Source organism: Lycorma delicatula, chromosome 2, assembly GCF_047948215.1.
Source record: "Lycorma delicatula isolate Av1 chromosome 2, ASM4794821v1, whole genome shotgun sequence".
NCBI lineage: Eukaryota > Metazoa > Arthropoda > Insecta > Hemiptera > Fulgoridae > Lycorma > Lycorma delicatula.
Genome location: NC_134456.1, coordinates 189238476 through 189259903, shown reverse-complemented (window position 1 = coordinate 189259903; position 21428 = coordinate 189238476). Strand labels below are relative to the sequence as shown.

Genomic DNA, 21428 nt, shown 5'->3' with positions numbered 1-21428 from the left:
AACAAATATCCTTCTGCAACTTAATGATGAAAAAGGTCTTATTATCCATATTTGTTAGTCTGGGCAATGTAGGCCTAAATCTTATTACTTAACATTTCCAAACAGTGCTATAACCGCAGCTATGTTTAAGAGATTTAACTATTTAAATTTGCAATCGTCATCTGTAAATTATATTTTCCTATTAAAGGCCATTGGTATTCGTTATTATACAATTTTTGTTTAATCTGAGGTAAATTAGTAAAAGCTTAGGTTAATAACATTTAATACAACGAGTATATCCATTTTTATCAGTTGGGATACAAATAATTAGAAGTATATTAATTATTATTAAACATTTTTTAAAGGTGGGCTTAAGTATACGAAATTTTTTGTCAGTGCGTTATATAAACTTTCTTTATTTTACCATTAAAATTAAATTCATCCTATTTCTTTAAAATATCAAATCATTTAAGATACTTTTTAAAATCTTTTAGAAATTCTAAACTTTTATTGCATTTTTGTTTTAATCCATTTTATGTAAATATTTTATCAATTCTATCTGACTTTAACACGAGAAGAAAAATTAATGTATTTGTGTTATACGTTAATTAATTTTCTCTTCTGACATCATGAACGGCTACACTGGTTTTGTTAAACACATTATTTATTTTTATCACGTGAATTACACTGGGTATATGATATAAAAAAAACGGAATGTCTCCAAGCCGGTAAACCAAAATTGTTTGAAACTTTTTAAAAGACTTGCCATATTACACTTCAAAAATGTAAAAATGTACGATGTAAAATATTTTGATACGTTAAGCTAGTCGATTTTTAAAATATCTTTATAACAGTTTTATAAGATTTACATGTATTAAAACAATTTGGTAAACAGACTAAAAATAAATTCGTTTTTCTGCAATTACTGTTAAATAATTTAGTTAACAACCCCCTTGGATCTTGAAACATTCATACATCAGGCCGCAGATAACCGTCATGCACCGTCTACGCTCATGAAATTATGAGAGGAGTTTGAAGGGAACATACCTTTTATCATACTATATATATATATATATATATATATATATATATATATATATGTATATATATCGAAAGCGGCAAAGAAGAAATGCGGACAAGTAATACCATTTAAACATTTACCCTTAATTCCACGTTTTCTGTGATTAGTTGTGTTGATTACGCCTGGATCTTCCTAAAATATTCCCTTGTAAAGGTAATTATTACTTTGTTACAGATATAATTGATGCTATGGAGCAGCACGGATTCCCTAGTAATAAATATTAAAATAGATTTGATAATTGATATAACTTGATTTGATATTGAAATAGATTTAAGCCATTTAATAAATTAATAAATACGAAAATTGATATGTATAAGTTATTTAAATTGCATTACTCTAAATCCTTTACTCGCATAACTCAAAAACGACTAGCCGTAGAATGTTGAAATTTTGGATTTAGGACTTTTGTAACATCTAGTTGTGTACCTCCCCTTTTTATTGCAATCGACTGGACCAAAAGTGTCAAAAAAGCCCAAAATCTCAAAAAAATTGGATTTTTGACTTTTTCTTAATTGCAATAATAAGCCCTCATTGAGAACGTTTCAACAATATTTTGTAAGTGGTACTATTTTCATTGGTTCCAAAGATATAGCTAAATAAAATTCTAATTAATGAAATATTTGGATCTTACAAGGGGAGAATATCTGTTCAAATCCAACTTCATCTCCTTTTTTTAACTTCTTTTTTTAATTTAAATTTATTGATTTATTAATAATTATTAACCTTTGATTATAAAAAAAATTTACAATAAATAATAATTCAATAATAACAATAAAATTAAAAAAAAATATCAAACGTTATTAATGAAATAAAATTTTATCTACTTTTCATTTTAAAAAAAATGTGTATATGTAATTTAATAGGCGTAGAAGGAAGTCATGAAGTGTCCACATCAGATTTTTTTAATTAGAGCTTAGAAAAATTTAAAAAAATTAAATTATTCAATTGATATTAGAACTTTGCAAAAAAAAAATAATTTTAAAATCATAATTTAGGGATCAATTTCTTTATCCTGTGAGTAATGCTTGGTATATCTGTAGGAACCTCGACAATTTTTCTGTTAGAAATCATAATTTTCTTTTTCATTTTTTTGATAACTATGTTTATTCTTTTGAAAGAATAACGGACATATTTTAATTTAATGAAGATCAATATATCATAGATATTGGAGGAGAAAGGTGATATAAGAATACAATTTTGTTTTCACTTTGTATGGGAGTAATAGATGTGGTTTGACAACAGACAATAAAAATTTTTGAAGTAGTTTTACTATAATTTGAAAATTTGAATAATGAACTACATACCACTGTCAATCTCCGTATCTAACGTTGGGTGTTTTTTATTGCTAACTTTTGAATACAAATATGTTAATGTTCAATTGTCATTATTTTGCATTGAACTAAATATACATTATTTTTCATCACTTTATGACTATTTTCCTCCTGTATAGAAGTTAAATAGACATTAAAATAATATAAAAATTTAGTGAAACAAACGATATGACGAAAATTTTAATTATGTGTTTTTTATCCCGAAAAAACATAAATACATAAGATACAAGACAAAAGAAAATACATGCATTGAACATAAGCATGTACTGTAATGAAAACGTGTGAAAAGTATTTTTCCTACAATTTAAAATTAAAACATATACAACTCCATTTAATGACGTAAGGCGCCATTACAAACCCACGAGTATTATTTTTCATTGCGGGTGTTTTACTTTTACTACATCCTACTTGTTAAATATTTATATTAATTTTACGTATGCATATACTTTTACGTATAATCTAATTAGCATTCAAATAAGTACAATTCATTCATTCATTTTCTCTCTCTCTCGTGTGCGCGCGCGCGCGTGTGTATGTGTATGTGTGTGTGTGTGTGTGTGTGTGTGTGTGTGTGTGTGTGTGTGTGTGTGTGTGTGTGTGTGTGTGTGTGTGTGTGTGTGTGTGTGTGTGTGTGTGTGTGTGTGTGTGTGTGTGTGTGTGTGTGTGAAAGAGAGCGAGAGAGGTTCTAATTTATGATATTTTTTTAGAAATAATAACCGCAAGTTCATCCTGAAGGCTGTATTTTGCCATTAGCAATTAAAAGGCCATACTTATGCCAGTTAATGTTATAATGTTGGCCTATAACCTGTATATCAGGAACTAATAATAACGATTATCATTAAATGTTGTAGTTATTACACTAATTTTTTTACACGAAGGTTAACCATGTGAAAGGATTTATATATGTCTAAGGATATACACGTATGTATGTATGTGTGTGTATTTAAGCGTATACTTCTAAATTTATAATTTAAGTTCATTAACAAAAATAATTCTAATAAAATTAAATTAGTACATTTAAAAATAATTCTAGTTTAGGTTAATGTTACTAGTACTGAGCTTTCCTTATTAAATCCAGTTTATAAATAATAGTTCCAGTAAATAAAAAGTTTATACGTACTATGTATTATACCTATTATTTAAAGTTAGTAATATAAATATATTACTTTCATAACCCAAGAAAAATATTATTCAAAAAAAAAGATTTATGCGATCGTATTTTTTTTATACCGTTATTGTTATTTCGTTAATAGTGATTTAATAATAACATTTGTTACTAATATATTTTTCTATTTTATGTTCTTAAGATAATTTAAATAAAAATGTCATAACATTTTCATACATTAAGTATCATAACTGTAACGGTAGTAGGCTGAAAATAGCATAGCAAGTCTCACAGGACTTATATATCCCACCCCGAGCTAATTTAGGAAATTAAAGAACGAGGTAGTCTCCCGTTGCCTGCATCACCGAGCCAAATATACTGCTATTTGATTATGCCATTATACCATGCCCTCTGAAACTCAAGCAATATTCAGCCTTATAAACAACACGTTCTCTCTCTTCACCAGAAAAAAATGGTTGTGTAGCTGCTTAGAACTGCTTAAAACAGTTAAAAATAATAACACAGTTAAAAGTGTAACATTTAAATCTAAAATATGTGCTGTTTTATTTGTATTTATTTATTTCTTTGATGTCCGTAAATCATTTGTTGACTTGTAAAACTGTATAGATTTTGAAGTGATGTATTGTAAGTGGATATATCTTTCTATTAAATATTTTCATCAGGATCAATGAAAATTAGACAGAGTTGTGTATTAATGTATTTAAAATTACAATCTTCGAATATATTAAGAAAGACGACTGGAAAAGAATAGGTATTGATTTCTTACGCCGTTATATGGACAAGGAACATTGTGAATCGTAATCAACAAGAACAAATGGTACGGTTTGAATTTGAGAGATTTACTAATACGAAATAGTCGGATTGGTAAGGATTACAACCACATTAATCCGTAAAAATGTTAAATTAAAATAATGGATTGGATAAATAGAAACCAAAATATTCCGTACTCTTAAAGTGGAATGCAGCACTTATTTGCAGAACAAGTTTAATTTTTAATAAGGAAGTGAAGAATGGAATTTCGCCCAAACCACATTATAAAATTAAATTACTACTAAATAATATACATGTAAAAATACACACGTAATAATATGCATTTAAAAGCACCCGTTCTTGGCTAAGCTTCAGTTGTTTACCTGGAAATCGCTCTAAGGTTGAATGCCGGTAAGAAGGTATTAAATCTAAAGAATATATCCTTTAATATAATTAATTCAACCGACCTCTGAATAAAATTTAGTCTGAGCCTGGTTTTCTTTTTCCCAAAGGAATAATAATTGTTTTCTTTCATCAAGGGTAAGTTATCTCTCAGCGGAAAATTTTCTACGGAGGGATTTCATGCACCTCTCACTCCGTAGTACGTTCTCTTTCTCTCTCCTAGTACGCTTTTATTTTAATTCCATTTAATCTTATAATCCTAACCTTTTTTTACAATAAGGTTTACTGTGCCGCCAATTGAACCCTACCTACCGCAAAATAAGACATTCAATGCTGGAACCGTGGATGTCAGCATGATAATTTTTTAATAATTTGGTCTTACGTTCAATTCCTAGTAATCATGGGGCACTTCTTAATGAAGTGCCACATGATTCTTCTTATATTTTCATTGTTAATATCGTATTTGTATAGACGTATGTAGTAATACAAAGATAGATTAAAAAAAGTTAAAATCTTTTTAACTGCGTTTGAACAAAGTCCTGTAGTGTAGTGTGTGTGTGTTAAGGTGGGTACAATAGAAACCATCTGATCGGAATTTTTTTTTTAAATTCACTAGAATAGTAAAGTATAAAAACTAACTTCTTACATTACATGACCCTGGAAAAAGCCACTTTTCTGGCGTAAACGCGGAGTTAGCTGCTTATAACAGTTTACCGTTAGTCGTCAACTGTACCGACTTATATAATTAATATTTCTTATATCAGTGTAGAAAAACCACAATTAAAGTAAAGTGATCCTTTCACCCGTATATTTTTTCCCTATATTATTTTATCTGTTGAATTCCTCAATAACTAAATTTATACTTTAAATACAGGAATTATTTATTAATGAGACTACATCCTTGTAAAATCAAAATCTTTATTGTGTAAATAAACGTACAGAATATTTTTTTATGTAATCCACATCTTATTATTTACTTAAATACGTATTATTTATAGGTTATAAGAACTCCAGAACATTAAATCTTACACAGACTTGTATAAGTACGAATGTGCTTACGCACATAAACACAGAGATAAATGTGTGTAAATATTTGAACATATGTGAGCGTAAATAGGTGAGAGCATTTCGTCTAAAAAGGATTGATTCTGAATAAAATTTTGAAGAAACCAAAAACCTCATGTACCTAAAACTTTTTTTTTTGATGCGTATAAGTGTATCGTCGTACTTCATTTAACAATTTTATGATTTTGAACTTATAAGAAACGTACTATATAATCATGTTTTACTTTTTAAAAAACAAAACACCGAAATTAAACTGAGTCTATAATGAAATTCCAACGATCTGTTTCTCAGAGACAGTTGCATGTGAAGAAATTACCCAACTATTTTTTATGAAAGAGTAATACAAAGAACAAATTTAATACCGAGAAATAAATGTCTCCCACGGGTTATTTTTTATTAAATGTGATTTCCGTATTAAATAAATAAATAAAATCTCATATAACTTAAGAAATTATTTACATGATGTATGTGTGCGTATATATTTATTTAGTTTTTGGGACGTTAAATATAGTTTCAAGTAAAAAATAGTACTATTACGAATATTACATAATAAATTGTATTTAGTACATATTTTATTAGCAATTTTCAGATTGAATTGACAGTAATTGGTGAAAAATTGTTTCCCTTTTCTTTTTTCTACATCATTAAATCTAAACATTAAAACCAATTTAGGTTATTTTCTCTTAATGCTAACTGCTATTGTGAAAGGAGAATTTCTATTGTAAACGGTAAACATAAAAATGTTCAATTTTCGAATCTTTATGGTTGATTTACTTGTAAAATCTTTCACTGTCTGATCTTTAACAGTCAAAAAAATTGTTTTCATAATTCTGCATTTTAAACTTTGATTTCTATTTATTGATAATATTATTTTTTTTAAAAAGGAACCGTTGAATCGTAGTTCCGATGAAATATTGAATATATAAGCTAACATTTTTAAACTTACTTGTTCTTTACTATTAAACTAATTATTTACAATGTTTTATTTTGTAATTTATATGATACTAAACAAAATTACGGTATTTAATTCTAGGTTTATTATGATTGGTATTTATTTGGTATGTAGAAAGAATATTATATAAATAATTTACATAAAAATCAGATTTCTTATGTTAAAAAACAATCGCTTTGTAATAATACATTTATGTAAGTTTTATTGCAACGAATAATAATAATAATAATTTGCTTAAATCTTCCTACATCCATAAATGATTATTATTGTTTCACAGCAGTATTTTACACGTAGACGTAATAATGTTATACGGTATGTCGAGGTTACATGAAGATATTTATCATTAATAAAGTATGGTTTTAAAGAGTAACTTTCTAGACATACATTGGGATTGGTGCCCTCTGTTACGTAGTAAGTACAACTGCTGCTTTAGCTTTCATTTCGTAATTTATGTCACAGCCTTATTATGCATCATAATCATAAAACAATAAGTACCGAACTGTTCATAATATACGAAGGAAGGAACCCGGCAATCGGTTACGTATGATTATTTTAATTACACTATCGTATTTTAATTTATACCGCTTCAATGTGGAAAGGAAGGATGGTTTTAATTCTATTCTTTCGTACTGTTGGTTGAAATTATTAAAATAAATATCAACAAATTCAGTTTTTTTATTTATCTATTTGTTGTGAACGAAGTTCATTTCTCAAGATATTTTTGAAGTCAGAATCCAAACGAACGGTTAAATACTTAGCCAAATTTCCTCGCTTATGGAGACCGCATTAACTATTTTTAATGTGAGTATTGTACAAAAACAATAAATTAAATGTTTAAAGTTACTTCTTGTACGGTAAAAATAACCCTTATTACATCGACGTAAAATGTATTGTACTCTTAAAAGTTTGTCTTCAAAACGGCAGGTAGAATTACATTTAGGATTGCACAGCAAACGTGTAATCATTACATTATTCAAACAAAACTCTAATGTTATTTTAAAAAATAAAAAACATCAGGCGAATGGAAATTACACTTACGAATCTAATCATTCGTTCAGTTAAGCTCCTGTTGTATTTAAATTCACAGAATGTTATTGTAGTTTATAAATAGGCGATATCGAAGACAAGAGCATTATAAAAAAAGTATTAAACTCTGGGATAGGATCGCATAAAAAAGTTATTCAATCCAACTTCTATAAAATTTTGAGAGATGAACGTCGAGGAAACAAAATGTAGAACCACTATAAGTAGGTAGAATCTTTCTTTCTTTTTCCTGTTTAGCCTCCGGTAACTACCGTTTAGATAATTCTTCAGAGGATGAATGAGGATGATATGTATGAGTGTAAATGAAGTGTAGTCTTGTACATTCTCAGTTCGACCATTCCTGAGATGTGTGGTTAATTGAAACCCAACCACCAAAGAACACCGGTATCCACGATCTAGTATTCAAATCCATGTAAAAATATCTGGCTTTACTAGGATTTGAACGCTGTAACTTTCGACTTCCAAATCAGCTGATTTGGGAAGAACGCGTTAACCACTAGACCAACCCGGTGGGTTAAGTAGGTAGAATCTGGCAACAAAAAGATTTACAAAACTTTAAAAGAAATACTTAAGTGTTATTAGCGACTGTAGAATAACGAAGAGTAGTATGACGTTGAAGGAATGTTAATTATTTACTTAAAACGGAAACTATTCTACAGTTTAGGAAATATACTCTTCTTCCAATCGGAGAACAATTATATTGTTTAATGATAGGTCTGTATGAAAAAGCCGAATTCTAATCTGAGATAGTCAGTTGTAGCTAAGGAATAATAATAATATCAACCTTGTTGACAAATATGGATTATTAATACCGCGAAGTACATTGTAAGCATTAATATTTTTAACATCTTTGAACAGAGATCTTAAAAATAGATAAGATGCTTGTTGTTCATTGGGTTTATTCGTTGTCTTAATCTAAATATGAGATGTATTAAGGTAATGTAACATGAATCATATACATTAAAGTATTCTTCTAGAAATGTTTTTAATTAAGAAAAAAGAACATCCATACCTACAATTTGTTTCACCTCAGTACGGTTTCTTCCTTTATCAAACAATCTAAAGGTAAATAAAATTTCTAATTTTATAAGTCTTAGTTTTATAAAAACTGTAGTAATTCAAGGAACCTCTTCTTTTCTACACTTAAACAGTAATAAATTTTTAATTCTACAACACAACCTGTTGTAATTTTGTATGTTTAAGACTTAAGCTGCCTAGTATTTAATAATAAGTTATTATTATTATTATATATAAAAAAATGTAAATTAGTTATTTCATTAGTAACATAAATTATAAGAATTTTTTATGTAAATCTATTAAACTTATTTTATTTATTTAACTGTAAAAGATTTTATTTCATTTCGTTAGTAAGGAATACACTAATTAAAAAAATATTATAACTGGAACACGATATAATCGTTTGGCGAAGACTTAATTTTTTCATACCAGTAAATCGATCTGTGTGGCAAAAATATATAAAATTTATTATTTATTACATACTATTGGGCGATTATACGATACATTCCTTTGTTTTTTTGTATCTTTTCTTAGGTTTAAATTGCAACTTTATAAATGAGTGACCTTGCTCTTCTTGTTTTACCGGATCGTGTCCTTCATTATAAATCTAATAAAAAAATATAAAATCTATTAGAAGTATTTTTTAATTGTGAAACTTGATTTAGAGTATGTTAGTTTTTTCATTATAAATATTTTTTCTTCTTGATGATATCGCCACATTAGCTTTGAACCTTGTGCGTGGGATATGAAAATGGAATTTTGTAGCGTTTGAAAAATGCCATGCCTGACCGGGATTCGAACCCGGAACCACCGGATAAAATACGATATTTATCAATTTTAGTTCTAAGTTCTATCATTTTAAGGTAAGAAATGTTAAATACAATTACTGCTGTTTCACAATTACCAAATTTCTTGAGTGATTAGTTTTTAAAAATTAAATAATTTCAGTTTTTCTTCATATGCAGTTTTCAAGAATTCTTATGTCATATATGCTAAAAGAGAGTTATCTTGAGTGTGATTATTAGTATTAGAATTAATTTATTTTAAGAACTACCGCAGAATCGATATTATATTAATCTAATTTGATATATATATATATATATATATATATATATATATATATATATATATATATATATATATAATTGAATGATATTCTTATCTTGAAAAACAGTCCCAAATCTTGTCTACTGTCATAAGCGATACTGATTTAGGAGTTCTATTTCCACCCATCTAGTTGCATAAAATTTCATTATTATTAGCTACTATACTTTATTCAAAATATAATTTGTCGATCCTAAAACCAAACTAACAACTGAAATTGCTATAATTTTAAACTTGGTACTGTATATAAAATATTGAACTCATTTTCAAAAAAAAAAAAAAAAAAAAAAATGTTGATTTTTACTCGCACATTTAAATATTAACAAACCAAGTAAAAAATTAATCTGCTTCTTAAAGGAACTGTAGTAAGTAAAACCTTATCAGTAATAACTTTGTAAATGGTTTCAGTATGAAGGATATTTCAATTACATAATACTACATCTATAACTTAAAAAGCTTTGGCACCACCAGAGCGGTGTCCTCGTCCGGGTGGTGCGAAGGATTCTGCAGTTCCCAATTCATATAAAAAAATAATCGAAAAAATCGATTATAATGATGTTATAAAAATATGAGATGTTATGAAAAGTATGAGAGGTTATAAAAATAATCGATTTTTTCGATTATTTTTATAACATCTCATTAAATACGGTACGAAAAGCCCTAAAAAACATTTATAATTACTGAAAAGAGTTTGATTTTAATTTTATAAAAATCTGAGAATTTTTTGTGCCTGTTTAAAACATTATTACATGCATATAGAATCAAAGAAACAACACTTTCTTCAGTATATTGTGTAAAAATAAGTTTAAAATTTGATATTTCCACTTCTGCAAGTTATAATACTATCCTACTGTACTATTTTATTATTATTATTTTTATTATTATTATTATTATAATTATTAATATAACCATTCTATTTTTTGCTGACTCAAAGAATTTTACTTAAATTAACTGTTTTTACCACAATATCTTATAATAATTTTATGTAAAAAAAAAGGTTTTTAGCTTTCTTTCGTGTTACCTCAGAGTATTATTTAATAACCAAAGTTTTAACTAACCAAATAGAAACATGATAAAATTATGGTTTATTACCACAAGATAGTAATTAAGTTTATGACCTCGTTTCATAGATATAAATTCAAAAATAAATAGATATAACATTATTTCTAACTTACCTATGTCAGTAGTTGAATTATGCTGAATTACTTCTAGCGTATTTTATTTAATTTTTGATAAAGTTTAGTTAAACATTACTTATTAGTTTAAAATTTATTTCTCTACTAATATTTTGAAATACTGTTTAAGTTATACCATTGTTTGTTTAGAGTAAATAACCTAATGCTGAAAAAAAAAAATTGAATAAATTTGATGCCTTTAATAGCGTTATGAACCCGGTTTTGTTTGATCTAGATAAAAAGAATTAAAAAATATATTAAAGAATTACAATTACTATACGGAGCTGAGGACATAATAGCTATTTTAAGATTTGTAAATATAAAATTACTTATATTTATCCCTTTCCAACTCCCGAAGCCAAATCTTTTTTCAGTTTGCATTGGAGCTAAACTATACCTGATATGAAAATTTTAATCGCTTTGAATAATTTTAGATTCATTATAAAGATTTTTATAATTTTAAAAACAAAAAAAACTCCGTGAAATTACCCCAATTGAAAACTACTACCTCTGCAACCTAAGAGCTATACTCGGTTCCGTGCTAAAGATTTGGGAGATGATTGAAGTAACGAGCAGCGACTTTTAATCTATGCATATACTGCTGAACATATGTGTAAAATCATTAGCTGAGATTTTTGAGTATACTTCTTAATTAATGTAAATGAACGTAGGTACAAGTGTAGAAAGTTGTGTTTTCTTAAGCGTGTAAAAAGAAATATCTTTCGTAATTATAATTTTTACAAAGCAATTTGCTTTCGACATTAATATATTTTCTATTTTCATTCATGTTTTATTCAGCTTTTAAAACTGCATAATAAATATTTATTAAAATATTTATGTTAAAACAAAATAAATTATTACGTAACCGATGTTTGTATTCAAAACGCATGTACAAACATGTGAAAATATGCGAGTGCATATATTCATTTGCCTACAAATATCTTCCCTCCATTCTTCTGATGAGTGAATGTGGAATAATGACGTCCTAATCCCCCACCCTTTTCATACTAACTATTATTATTTGATCATTTATTTATTTGTAATTAAATTAAGGTAAAAAAGAACTCGGCAAAGTAACAAAATATCGATTTGTAATTAAATATTTTTTTTTTACAGTTGTAAAAATTATTCGATAGAATTAAAAATATTTTTATATTTATTTAAGATTTATTGTTCTGAACTTAGTTTAACTAGTTTCAAATAAATGTACTATAATATCTACCATTTTTAATACGGTAAACGTAGTTCATTATTGTTTGCGAGTGCACGCATAACACAAGAGGGATAAAATAATATATTAATTACCTACAATTAATAATTTAATTTATGCATTAATTCGTTTTTATCCATTTACTTGATTTAATTCAGAGATTTATTAGAAGCGAAGAAAATTACAACTGCATTATTCGATTTCTAAAGTATGATAAAACTTATTTTCAATTTGTTTAATCTATATTATTTATTATTCACATGGTGTCTGAAAGATGAAAATAAAATATTATTCTATGACTTCATTTCTTGAGAGTTTCAAAAAGATGCAAGTTCTCATACTTGCAGATACACATACGCGAGTATACTAACATCTTCTACCTATATATATTTACTACGCATTTAGCCATTATGTTATTACAACGTAATTTTTTTAATCGACTTTTATATCGATTGATTTGTTTTTTTAAAATTAAGTACTTCCTTGGAGAAGTATTTGTATAGATTTTTTTTTTTTTTTTTTTTTTTTTTTACTTAATCTAAACTTAACTGCAACAATTTCCTCGTAAAATTACTACTTCCTCGAATGGAAATTTAATTACCTGTAACCAGATGCGTTCTTATAGGATATCCTGTTCAAATATATTGTTTAATAACGTTTTTAATAATTATTTTCTAATACTCTTATTTTTGAAATGTTAATAATTATAAATATAATGAATTTCATTTTACTTGTTACCTAATTGCAGAGAATTTTTCATTGATTTATTAAAATATAACATTTAGACTATTATGAATTTTTTTAGAATTTTTTCTTTTCATTTTAAAATATTTATTATTTCTTATAATTTAGCCCAGTAAAAATTCCTGATGAATATTCGCAAATAATTTAGAATGATTTTATAAATCGAAATACGTAACAAAATTTAATTAAATTAATCTGAAATGTTTTAGTAAACAACAAAAAAAAAATCAAATATTTCGTAAACAAGATTTTTTATATTAGTAATATCAGTGTAAATTAATAAGTCACATTGTTAGGAGTAAATAAGTAGTGTTATGAAATAGAGACGTTAATTAATTCGTGATGTAAATTAAAGGTACGTAACGTAAAACATCGCGGTTAAAATTATTATTAACAGTAATTATGTTCGGTACTCACGTTAAAGCTGAGAATCTCATGTTTGTAAAGGTACTATACATCTGAGGTTGAGGCCAGAATGTAACTGAGCGAGAGCATTGTATGGTCCAGGCGTAGCGTACAATACAGAGGTACTGCTTCCCCCACACCAGCCACAGCGATGTCTAAGGCGACCCCTCCGCCCTTCTTACATTTCAAACAGATTCCTGACAACCACGTTTAATTTTTTCTTTTTCTTTTTTTAATTTAGCAAACTGGATAATTTAAGAAGTTCATGGTTAAGCGTTGTTTAATAAAATTTCTATTGAATTTTATTGCGTTTTTACGTCGGCCTACACACCATTATTTTTATGTCTTTTTCTTACTAAGCCAGTGCTTTTGATTTTAACTTTTTTTTTTATAAAATTTTTTTTTATCTAATAAAAAATTGTGAAGATTATCTTCTTATTGATAAAATTTTACTTAACTGGATAACTACAAAATTGTAGTAGATAGTAATAAAAGTAATGACAAGTTACTTTAAATCGGACTATTTTTATATTACAAAAATTTTAGCAAGTATTTTCAAAAATAATCACTATAATTTTTTGTTGCTATAGTTTTTGTTTATCACTATAGTTTTTGTTGCTGTAAGCAATAAATCTGTATAATAATAAAGTGGTTATTAACTTAAAAACCATAACGATTTTTTTTTAATATCGTAAATGTTTTTAATTTTAAAAATCTCAGTTTATCATTTTAATAAGATATAAATCATTAAAAATTTTTGATTAAAAATAACCTTAAGCATCGATCACAATGATATAGTGTTACCAACAAATTTTACTATTTTATTTTAATAAAGAACAGGAAAACAAAAGTTGTTTAACCTGTTTCATAACAGTTTCTAATTATGAAACATTCCTTGGCAAAGCAATTGTGTGAGATATATAGCCTGTACGAAGCTAACGTTTTATGTATATCAATGAGACAATTTTTTTTTTAATTTAAAATTGATTAATGATCCGTCGAAATTTAATGATTTTATTTATTTTTTATTATTTTTTTTTAATGCATTTATTTTTGATGCGACTGGATTTTCCTAATATTATTTAAACATTTTTACTTAAATAAAAAATGAAGCTGTGTGTACGAAATGATAACTTTTTAACTTTGTTCTGACAGTCATATAATGTATTAATATATAACGGTAATCGGTAAAAAAAAAACATTACTCCTAATAATGTGACTATTATTAACTTACACCGATATTACTAATTTAAAAAACTTATTTATGAAACATTTGATTTTTTTTTTTTTTGTTAATTACTAAAACATTGTGGACTATTTTAATTAAGTTTTGTTATGTACTTGTATTTCATTTATAAATTATATGTATAAATGTATTTCGATTTACAACTCTTATATTCGTGTTTATATAAATATATTGAAGCCTGTTTTTCCCCCCAAATTTAATACAATTAAGCCCTACGGTTATGACACATATGGTAGCTTGTAAATTACAGATTTGATTCTATTAAAGCATTGAAAAAAAATTCAATGGCGGAGAAATTTTAGAGGATGGTATACGTCAACGAGGATTGAATTGAAAAGGTTACTGAAACATAGATTTACTTAAATTCATTTAGCTTAACAAAATCAGTGCAAAAAAAGAACTAATGAAAATAATTACACAAAAGATTATAAAAAAATTATCATGTCCTAAAAATTGGAGTTTATAAATTTTAAAAGGTGACGGTTTTACGACTTCAATAATCAATCAATATGAATTTATTTATTAATTTTCTTCAAATGAAACCTAATCAGGATGAAAATAGTTTTATCTCTGTGATACATGTAAAGCTCTTGAGGTACAACGGAATTATTTCGTGTTATTTTCTCTGTAAGTAATGATGTCTGATCATTGTAGTTAACTTAATTACTTGCAGATGTGAATATCCTAGTAAAGGTAACTGTTTTACGGATTTGAATACTAGATCGTGGATACCGGTGTTCTTTGGTGTTTGGGTTTCAATTAACCACACTTCTCAGGAGTGGTCGACCTGAGACTGTACGAGACTACATTTCATTCGCATTCATAGATATCACCCTCATTCATCCGCTGAACTAATACCTTACGGTGGTTCCGGATGCTAAACAGAAAAGAAGAGAGAAATGTGAATATCACCTTCATTTCGAAGGCCTTAACATGCTATTATGTAAAATAATATTCTTGATGAAGGCTAAAGGAAACCACATTATTTCTCACTGCCCTTAGTAAGCCTGGCATGGCTTGCTATTCTTCGGAATAGCTATGCCATTTTCTTAACAGTCGTGTATCTCGGGTCAGGTTTAACAACTGTCAGCGTACTTACGTTTGTTGCTGTGAAGCTACCGACATACATTCATCACAAGAAGTGGGATTGAATTTTAAACTGTATGCAAACCCGAGATAGTTTAGCGTCATCGTTGCCAAGGTTTTGTTACAATAAAATAACTTATAATTTTCTTTGTTATTATTGCTCTAACTTCTCATCATTTTTGTAGATTTCAGTTATAAACAAAAAGTTTAATTTATAAGGCACTAAGATGAATAGACTAATTCTATCTTTTAATCGCGGACCTCATCGTCGTACATTAGGTAGTATTATTACTAACCCACCGGGTTGGTCTAGTGGTGAACTCGTCATCAAAAATCAGCTGATTTCAAAGTCGAAAGTTCTACGGGTTTGATTACTAGATCGTAGATACCGGTGTTTTATGGCGGATAAGTTTCAATTAACCACACATCTCATGACCTGAGACTGTGCAAGACTACACTATTACATTTACATTCACATATATCATCCTTATTCATCCTCTGAAGTAATATCTTACGGTGGGTCCGTAGGCTAAACAGATAAAGAAAGGTACTATTATTACTATTCTCTATCCTTAGATCATAGATTTAATTGATCTTGCTTTTGTTGGTCAATATCATTGAACCGTTATCTACTCTATTTTTAATAATAACATAAAGATTTTTTAACAACAACATCACTCTTGCAATCTTTTCCAGGACCATCTTCAGAAGATATTTATTTCTTCAGAAAATAAAACTTCAGATTGAGATATGGTAAATGAACATATTAGCGTTTCGACTAAGAAAAGTAATCATTCTTGATTTAATTAGCTAAAACTTGAAAAAGTACAGTTTAGTGGGGTATCGTTGGTCCATGAAACTCAAATTCTAAGAGGAGAATTTTAAAAGATTAGATTTTAAGCAGTTAATATGTTTTTTTGAATTTTCTTTAGACGTTTCATTCCAGTTTAAAATCGAATATAGTTAAAAATTTGTCCAAAAGAGTACATTTCCTTCAATTTTTTTAACCACTACGGAACGGACACGGTATATGCGTTTGAGATAAGATAAGAGGCGTGCGTGTGTGTGTGTTTGCGTGTACGTGTGTGTTATCATTTTCCTCGTAAACTACTAGACCGATTTCGATGCGGTTATTTGCAATAAATAGGCATCACTTCAAAGCAGTTTCTTAAATATGTTTTACGGTTATAGACTACCAGCGGGCGTTGCAATTGATGTGTTTCTCTAAAACGGTTGGGCCGATTTGGATGCGGTTTTTTCATTACATAGGTATTACCTCAGAGCTTATAACCGTAAAACTACGGTTATAAGCCTCCAGGGACGCTGCAGTAAATATGTTTCTTCAAAACAGCTTTTGAATGTCTCTAAGTTCAGCAAGGCTACATTTTTGTGTGGTTATTAAATAATTTGGTCAAGACGTATTCACGTTTTTAGCGTGACTATGATGATAACTAAAGCTTATCTATGTAGTCTACGGGTCACGCACGATGGTTAATCAAAATCTTAAATTTTATTGTTGTAGGTAAGTAGAGTTAATCTATAACTGTTTAATGCTAGGAATTGTATTACAATATCAGAATGGTACAGAGGATTATAAGGTAAAAATACAGTTATTTAATTATTAGAGGACCACCTTTTTAATATTTTTTTACTTAAGGTTTTTTCATCGAGGGTTTTTAAAATGTTTTTGCAAAAAGTTCAGTAATGAAATGAAATTAACAGAAAATTTATTAAGGAACAGAATAAAATCACCCTCTGCTTCTTTTACTATTAGGAAACGTGTTACTAAGTTTTGAACTCATGGGTAGACCCGTAATGCAGCTAGTACAGAAAAGAATATTCTATTAAAAAATAAATATTAAAAAAATAGTCTTTCATTTAATGAAATAGAAATTAATTTATTGCTTTGCACTATTTTCCCAGTTCTTATAAATAGGCACATATAAAATACCTAGGGTTCAAGAACCATCGGTCACAGCCTCGGTTTCTTAAAGTAATGATATTCATTAAACGCCCAGTTCGTGAGATGAAACAGATTGATTATCGCTTGTAAGTTTTAATATCACTTACCTTTCGGTGGGCTTAAAAACTGCACATTTTGCCCTGTGAGGAAACCGCTCACTTTCTCTGGATTGAATAGCTTGTTAGTTTTAGAAAATGACTGTCATTTCCAAGAGTGATTTTTGGTACATATCAGTTTACATTCTCTACAATATGGTACTTAATACAAAACTACAACTAAAAGATTCAATTGAATCGAACTGTTTTTACTGAACTAATTTTTGTTTTTTATTCAAAATCAGCTGTACAATGTTAACTGATACCGATGAAAAAATTGTTAGTAATTATAATTAATAACTTTAGAAAAAAATAAAACCAACCTTTAAAAAACGTTATAAAAATTATTAAATACTTTTTGATAACTTAAAATTTCAACGAGTTAGAATATTAATAATTAATGGAAATGAAGAAAATATAGTTGCATTTTTACACGCCAGTGGACTTCTTAAAAGTCTATAAAATGGAAGTTTAAAGCTGTGGTAAGAGATACTCTAAGCGGTAGTTTTATATATACATATAAGGGAGTCTCGAAGCGTGGCACGTATAGTGACGGGAGGTAGCCCTCTTGCCTAGGCCATTTTGGCTCACCTGCATTCAAGAGCAGTGAGTCGGGGTGTGTCCGATGATGGCATGGGGGACCCTCAAGGGTGGATTGAGGGCGCGAGGCTATGGGTGTACGCCGTGCATGCCTATAGCCTGATATAAGAAGGATTCAACTGCCACGGCACCCTGGCACGACTGATATACTGCTCAACGGCGGTTCTGGTCGCCCCGAGGGTGCTTAAGCAAACTATAAATGAGACTTCGTAGAAGAAAGAAAGATATGGTATTGATTAGTTTATTTTAATTTTAAGTTCATGGTCTTTTGAGAACCTATCTCAAATTTTAATATTGGGGCCCTTTACACCCCGTAAGTGTTTGTGATTGTCCTTGTCTTTCATGTTTTAATGTTTATTGTGAAGTTTGTGTTTTTAAATAAAATGTAAGGGCCCTTTACACCCTTACATATGACGATCCTGATGGAGATAATAATTTCTTTTAAAGAATGTGACGAGGGCTAATGACCTTAGCAGTCGATGCCCGTAAAAATTCAGTTAAAAAAAAAAAAAAAAAAAAAAAAAAATAATTACCAACAGGTTATTGCACTGGTTTCAAAATGTCTAAATTTAAAGATCAAAAAGAAACATTATTTTCAGTGGTTTTCGTGCCTTTCTTTGAAGTATTTTTTATTTATTTTATTTAATATTGCTACAACGCGGTCAGAATTAAAAACATTGTTCGGAGATTGATATCTTCCTTTGATAAAGTAAGAAAATTAACACAGAAATTACGGGAACCTATCAGAGCGACTAAATTTGTATGGGATGTAATTATACCATTGCACTTTAATATAATCGGATTCTAAGCAACAATTAAGAACAGCTGACAACAAAATTCTAATACTTTTCTGGCATTGGTTATTTATTCTTTTGTAGTGGAAAATAATTATAATTTCAAAAAGGTCACCTAAAATTTATTTGTTGAGTGGGGGGTAATTTATGATAAAGTTTAATTGTAAAATTATCATTGTATGTTTAAATAAATCAAAAAAGTTTTATAAATTCAGAAATACGGCATTTTTTTATTTTTTTTCACCCACCTCCAAAATAAAGTTACAATAATTTTGTTTCTGTGTTTACTACGTTAATTAGAAGAAACTAAAAATTAATCCACTAAAAAGTGTACAACCAATAAAAATTTACTTAAGATTTATTTTTCGAAGGGTGACGGGGAGAATTATGATGAAATTTTATTGCAATATTGTTTCTAAAAATTTATATAGATAAACCTTAAGTTTTGAAAAATTCAAAAAATCTACATTTTTAAACTTTGATCTACTCCTCATCCCCAATATTGGCCTCAGTATTATTTTTTTTGAGGGGGGTTTCTTGCACTACTACTGTGCTTAGGAAGACTTAAAAAAATTCAGTTAAAAAATTTACAATAAAAATTGATTTTTTTTTTTTATTTTGGGGAAAGGAGGAATTTTGGGGCAAATTTTTAACTTGATAATATAAGTGTGCACGCATGTTTGGAGTTTAATATAGTGGGGTTATATTTGCAAAATTTTAAGAAAATTAACCCGGAAAATATTTACCCCCTTGGAGATATTGACCCCAAAATTTTACCAACAAATTGTCTCATATGCACAAATCTCTGTAAAAAATTTTTCAAAATCGGTTTATCTAGTGAAAATTGTTAAGCTTAGAACACCCCAGCACACGTGCACATGTGCATACGTACAAACACTACCCCCTTTTTTTGTTTTTGGGGTTCCTAGGTCATGAAACGTCGAAAATTAAAAAAAATCCATACCCATTTTTTGACTGATTGCCGTACTTTCCTTCTTGCAGCATAGCTCTAGAATTATGACGTTATATCTCTAGAACTGTGATTAAAGTAAAAATCAGTGTATCCTCTAATCATCTCTAATTTTCGAAGCGTTACTCCATAATCACTTTTCTGTTAATCTATACAACTTCATTTCAATATTCAAGTTTTTCTTGAAAACTAAAGAAAATTACATATTTTTACCAATGTTTATATAGGCTAACTTGATTTTACGCTCTGAATAATACCTATTTATTGCTTAATAAAAAATTTTTTTATTAATTTCGCGCTAAGTGTGCGTGCTTGGACCAACAGTTCTCTAATAATGACCACTTTTTTAATAAATAGTTATTTCAATCAGAAAAGGTTATTTTTAACAATTAAAAACCTGCTATGATCATTTAAGAAACTAAATAAGAAAATATGTAGCATTAATAATTTAATAAAAGCAAACGATATAGTTTGCTTTTATTAAATGTTTTTTAATATAATATTTTGTTTACTTTACTATATGTTTATAGTAGTGCACAATTAGTTTTTAATAAATGTTGTAGCTAGCTTTTCTTTAATTACTGTTCATATTTTCTTACTCAGCTTACTAAAACATTAAGAAAATATAAAATATTACATGTTTAACCGTCATTCGTATGTAAAAAAAAAACCTAACTAAATGTATTAATATTACTCAAGAATAAATGTATAAATTGAAATTTTATCTATATCACAAAAACCGTCTAGAAGCCTCAAAATGTTGAACAAATACCATTTAAGACATTTCATATTATTATTATTATTATTATTATACGTATAACTCGCAGAAAGGTAAACATCAAAATTTGCATCCTTCACCCAGTTCTTATTTATTTTGTTTAAATATATGGCTAGGTCACTAATGTTGTTCATAATAAAAAGTAGAATATATCAAAGTATTTACATAACTTATCATACCGTTATGAAAATTTCATTGGATTCAAAGAATAAAAACCGATCAAAGAAGATGGGAGAAATGATTAATAGTACCTTCTTAGAAGTATGTGAAATACGGTGATGTAAAAATTCTTACAAACAGAAAATTTATCAGAAAGGTATTCTACGTATATAAGTATTTTGATAACTATTACATAAAATAATTAATAAATTGCCTTAAGTTGTAGGTGCCCCACTTCTTAGCTTCCTTTTACAACCTGAATTTATATTCGTTACAAAATTAACTCCCCCACTCCCTCAACATAAAACATTCTTTAAAACTTCGATTAAAGTTTTTACTTTCATTTCTATTA

At 27.9% G+C, this 21428-nt stretch overlaps 1 protein-coding gene across 1 annotated transcript in view; it reads right to left on the bottom strand.

The window, feature by feature from the left end:
- LOC142319522 (uncharacterized) overlaps positions 1-13546 on the bottom strand; it is a 76302-nt gene extending 62756 nt beyond the window's left edge. The window contains exon 1 of the mRNA XM_075356894.1: positions 13398-13546. Within this exon, the coding sequence (XP_075213009.1) occupies positions 13398-13438 (41 nt within the window). The 5' untranslated portion in view covers positions 13439-13546. The remainder of the gene's footprint in view (positions 1-13397) is intronic.
- Between the last annotated feature and the right edge of the window lie 7882 nt (positions 13547-21428).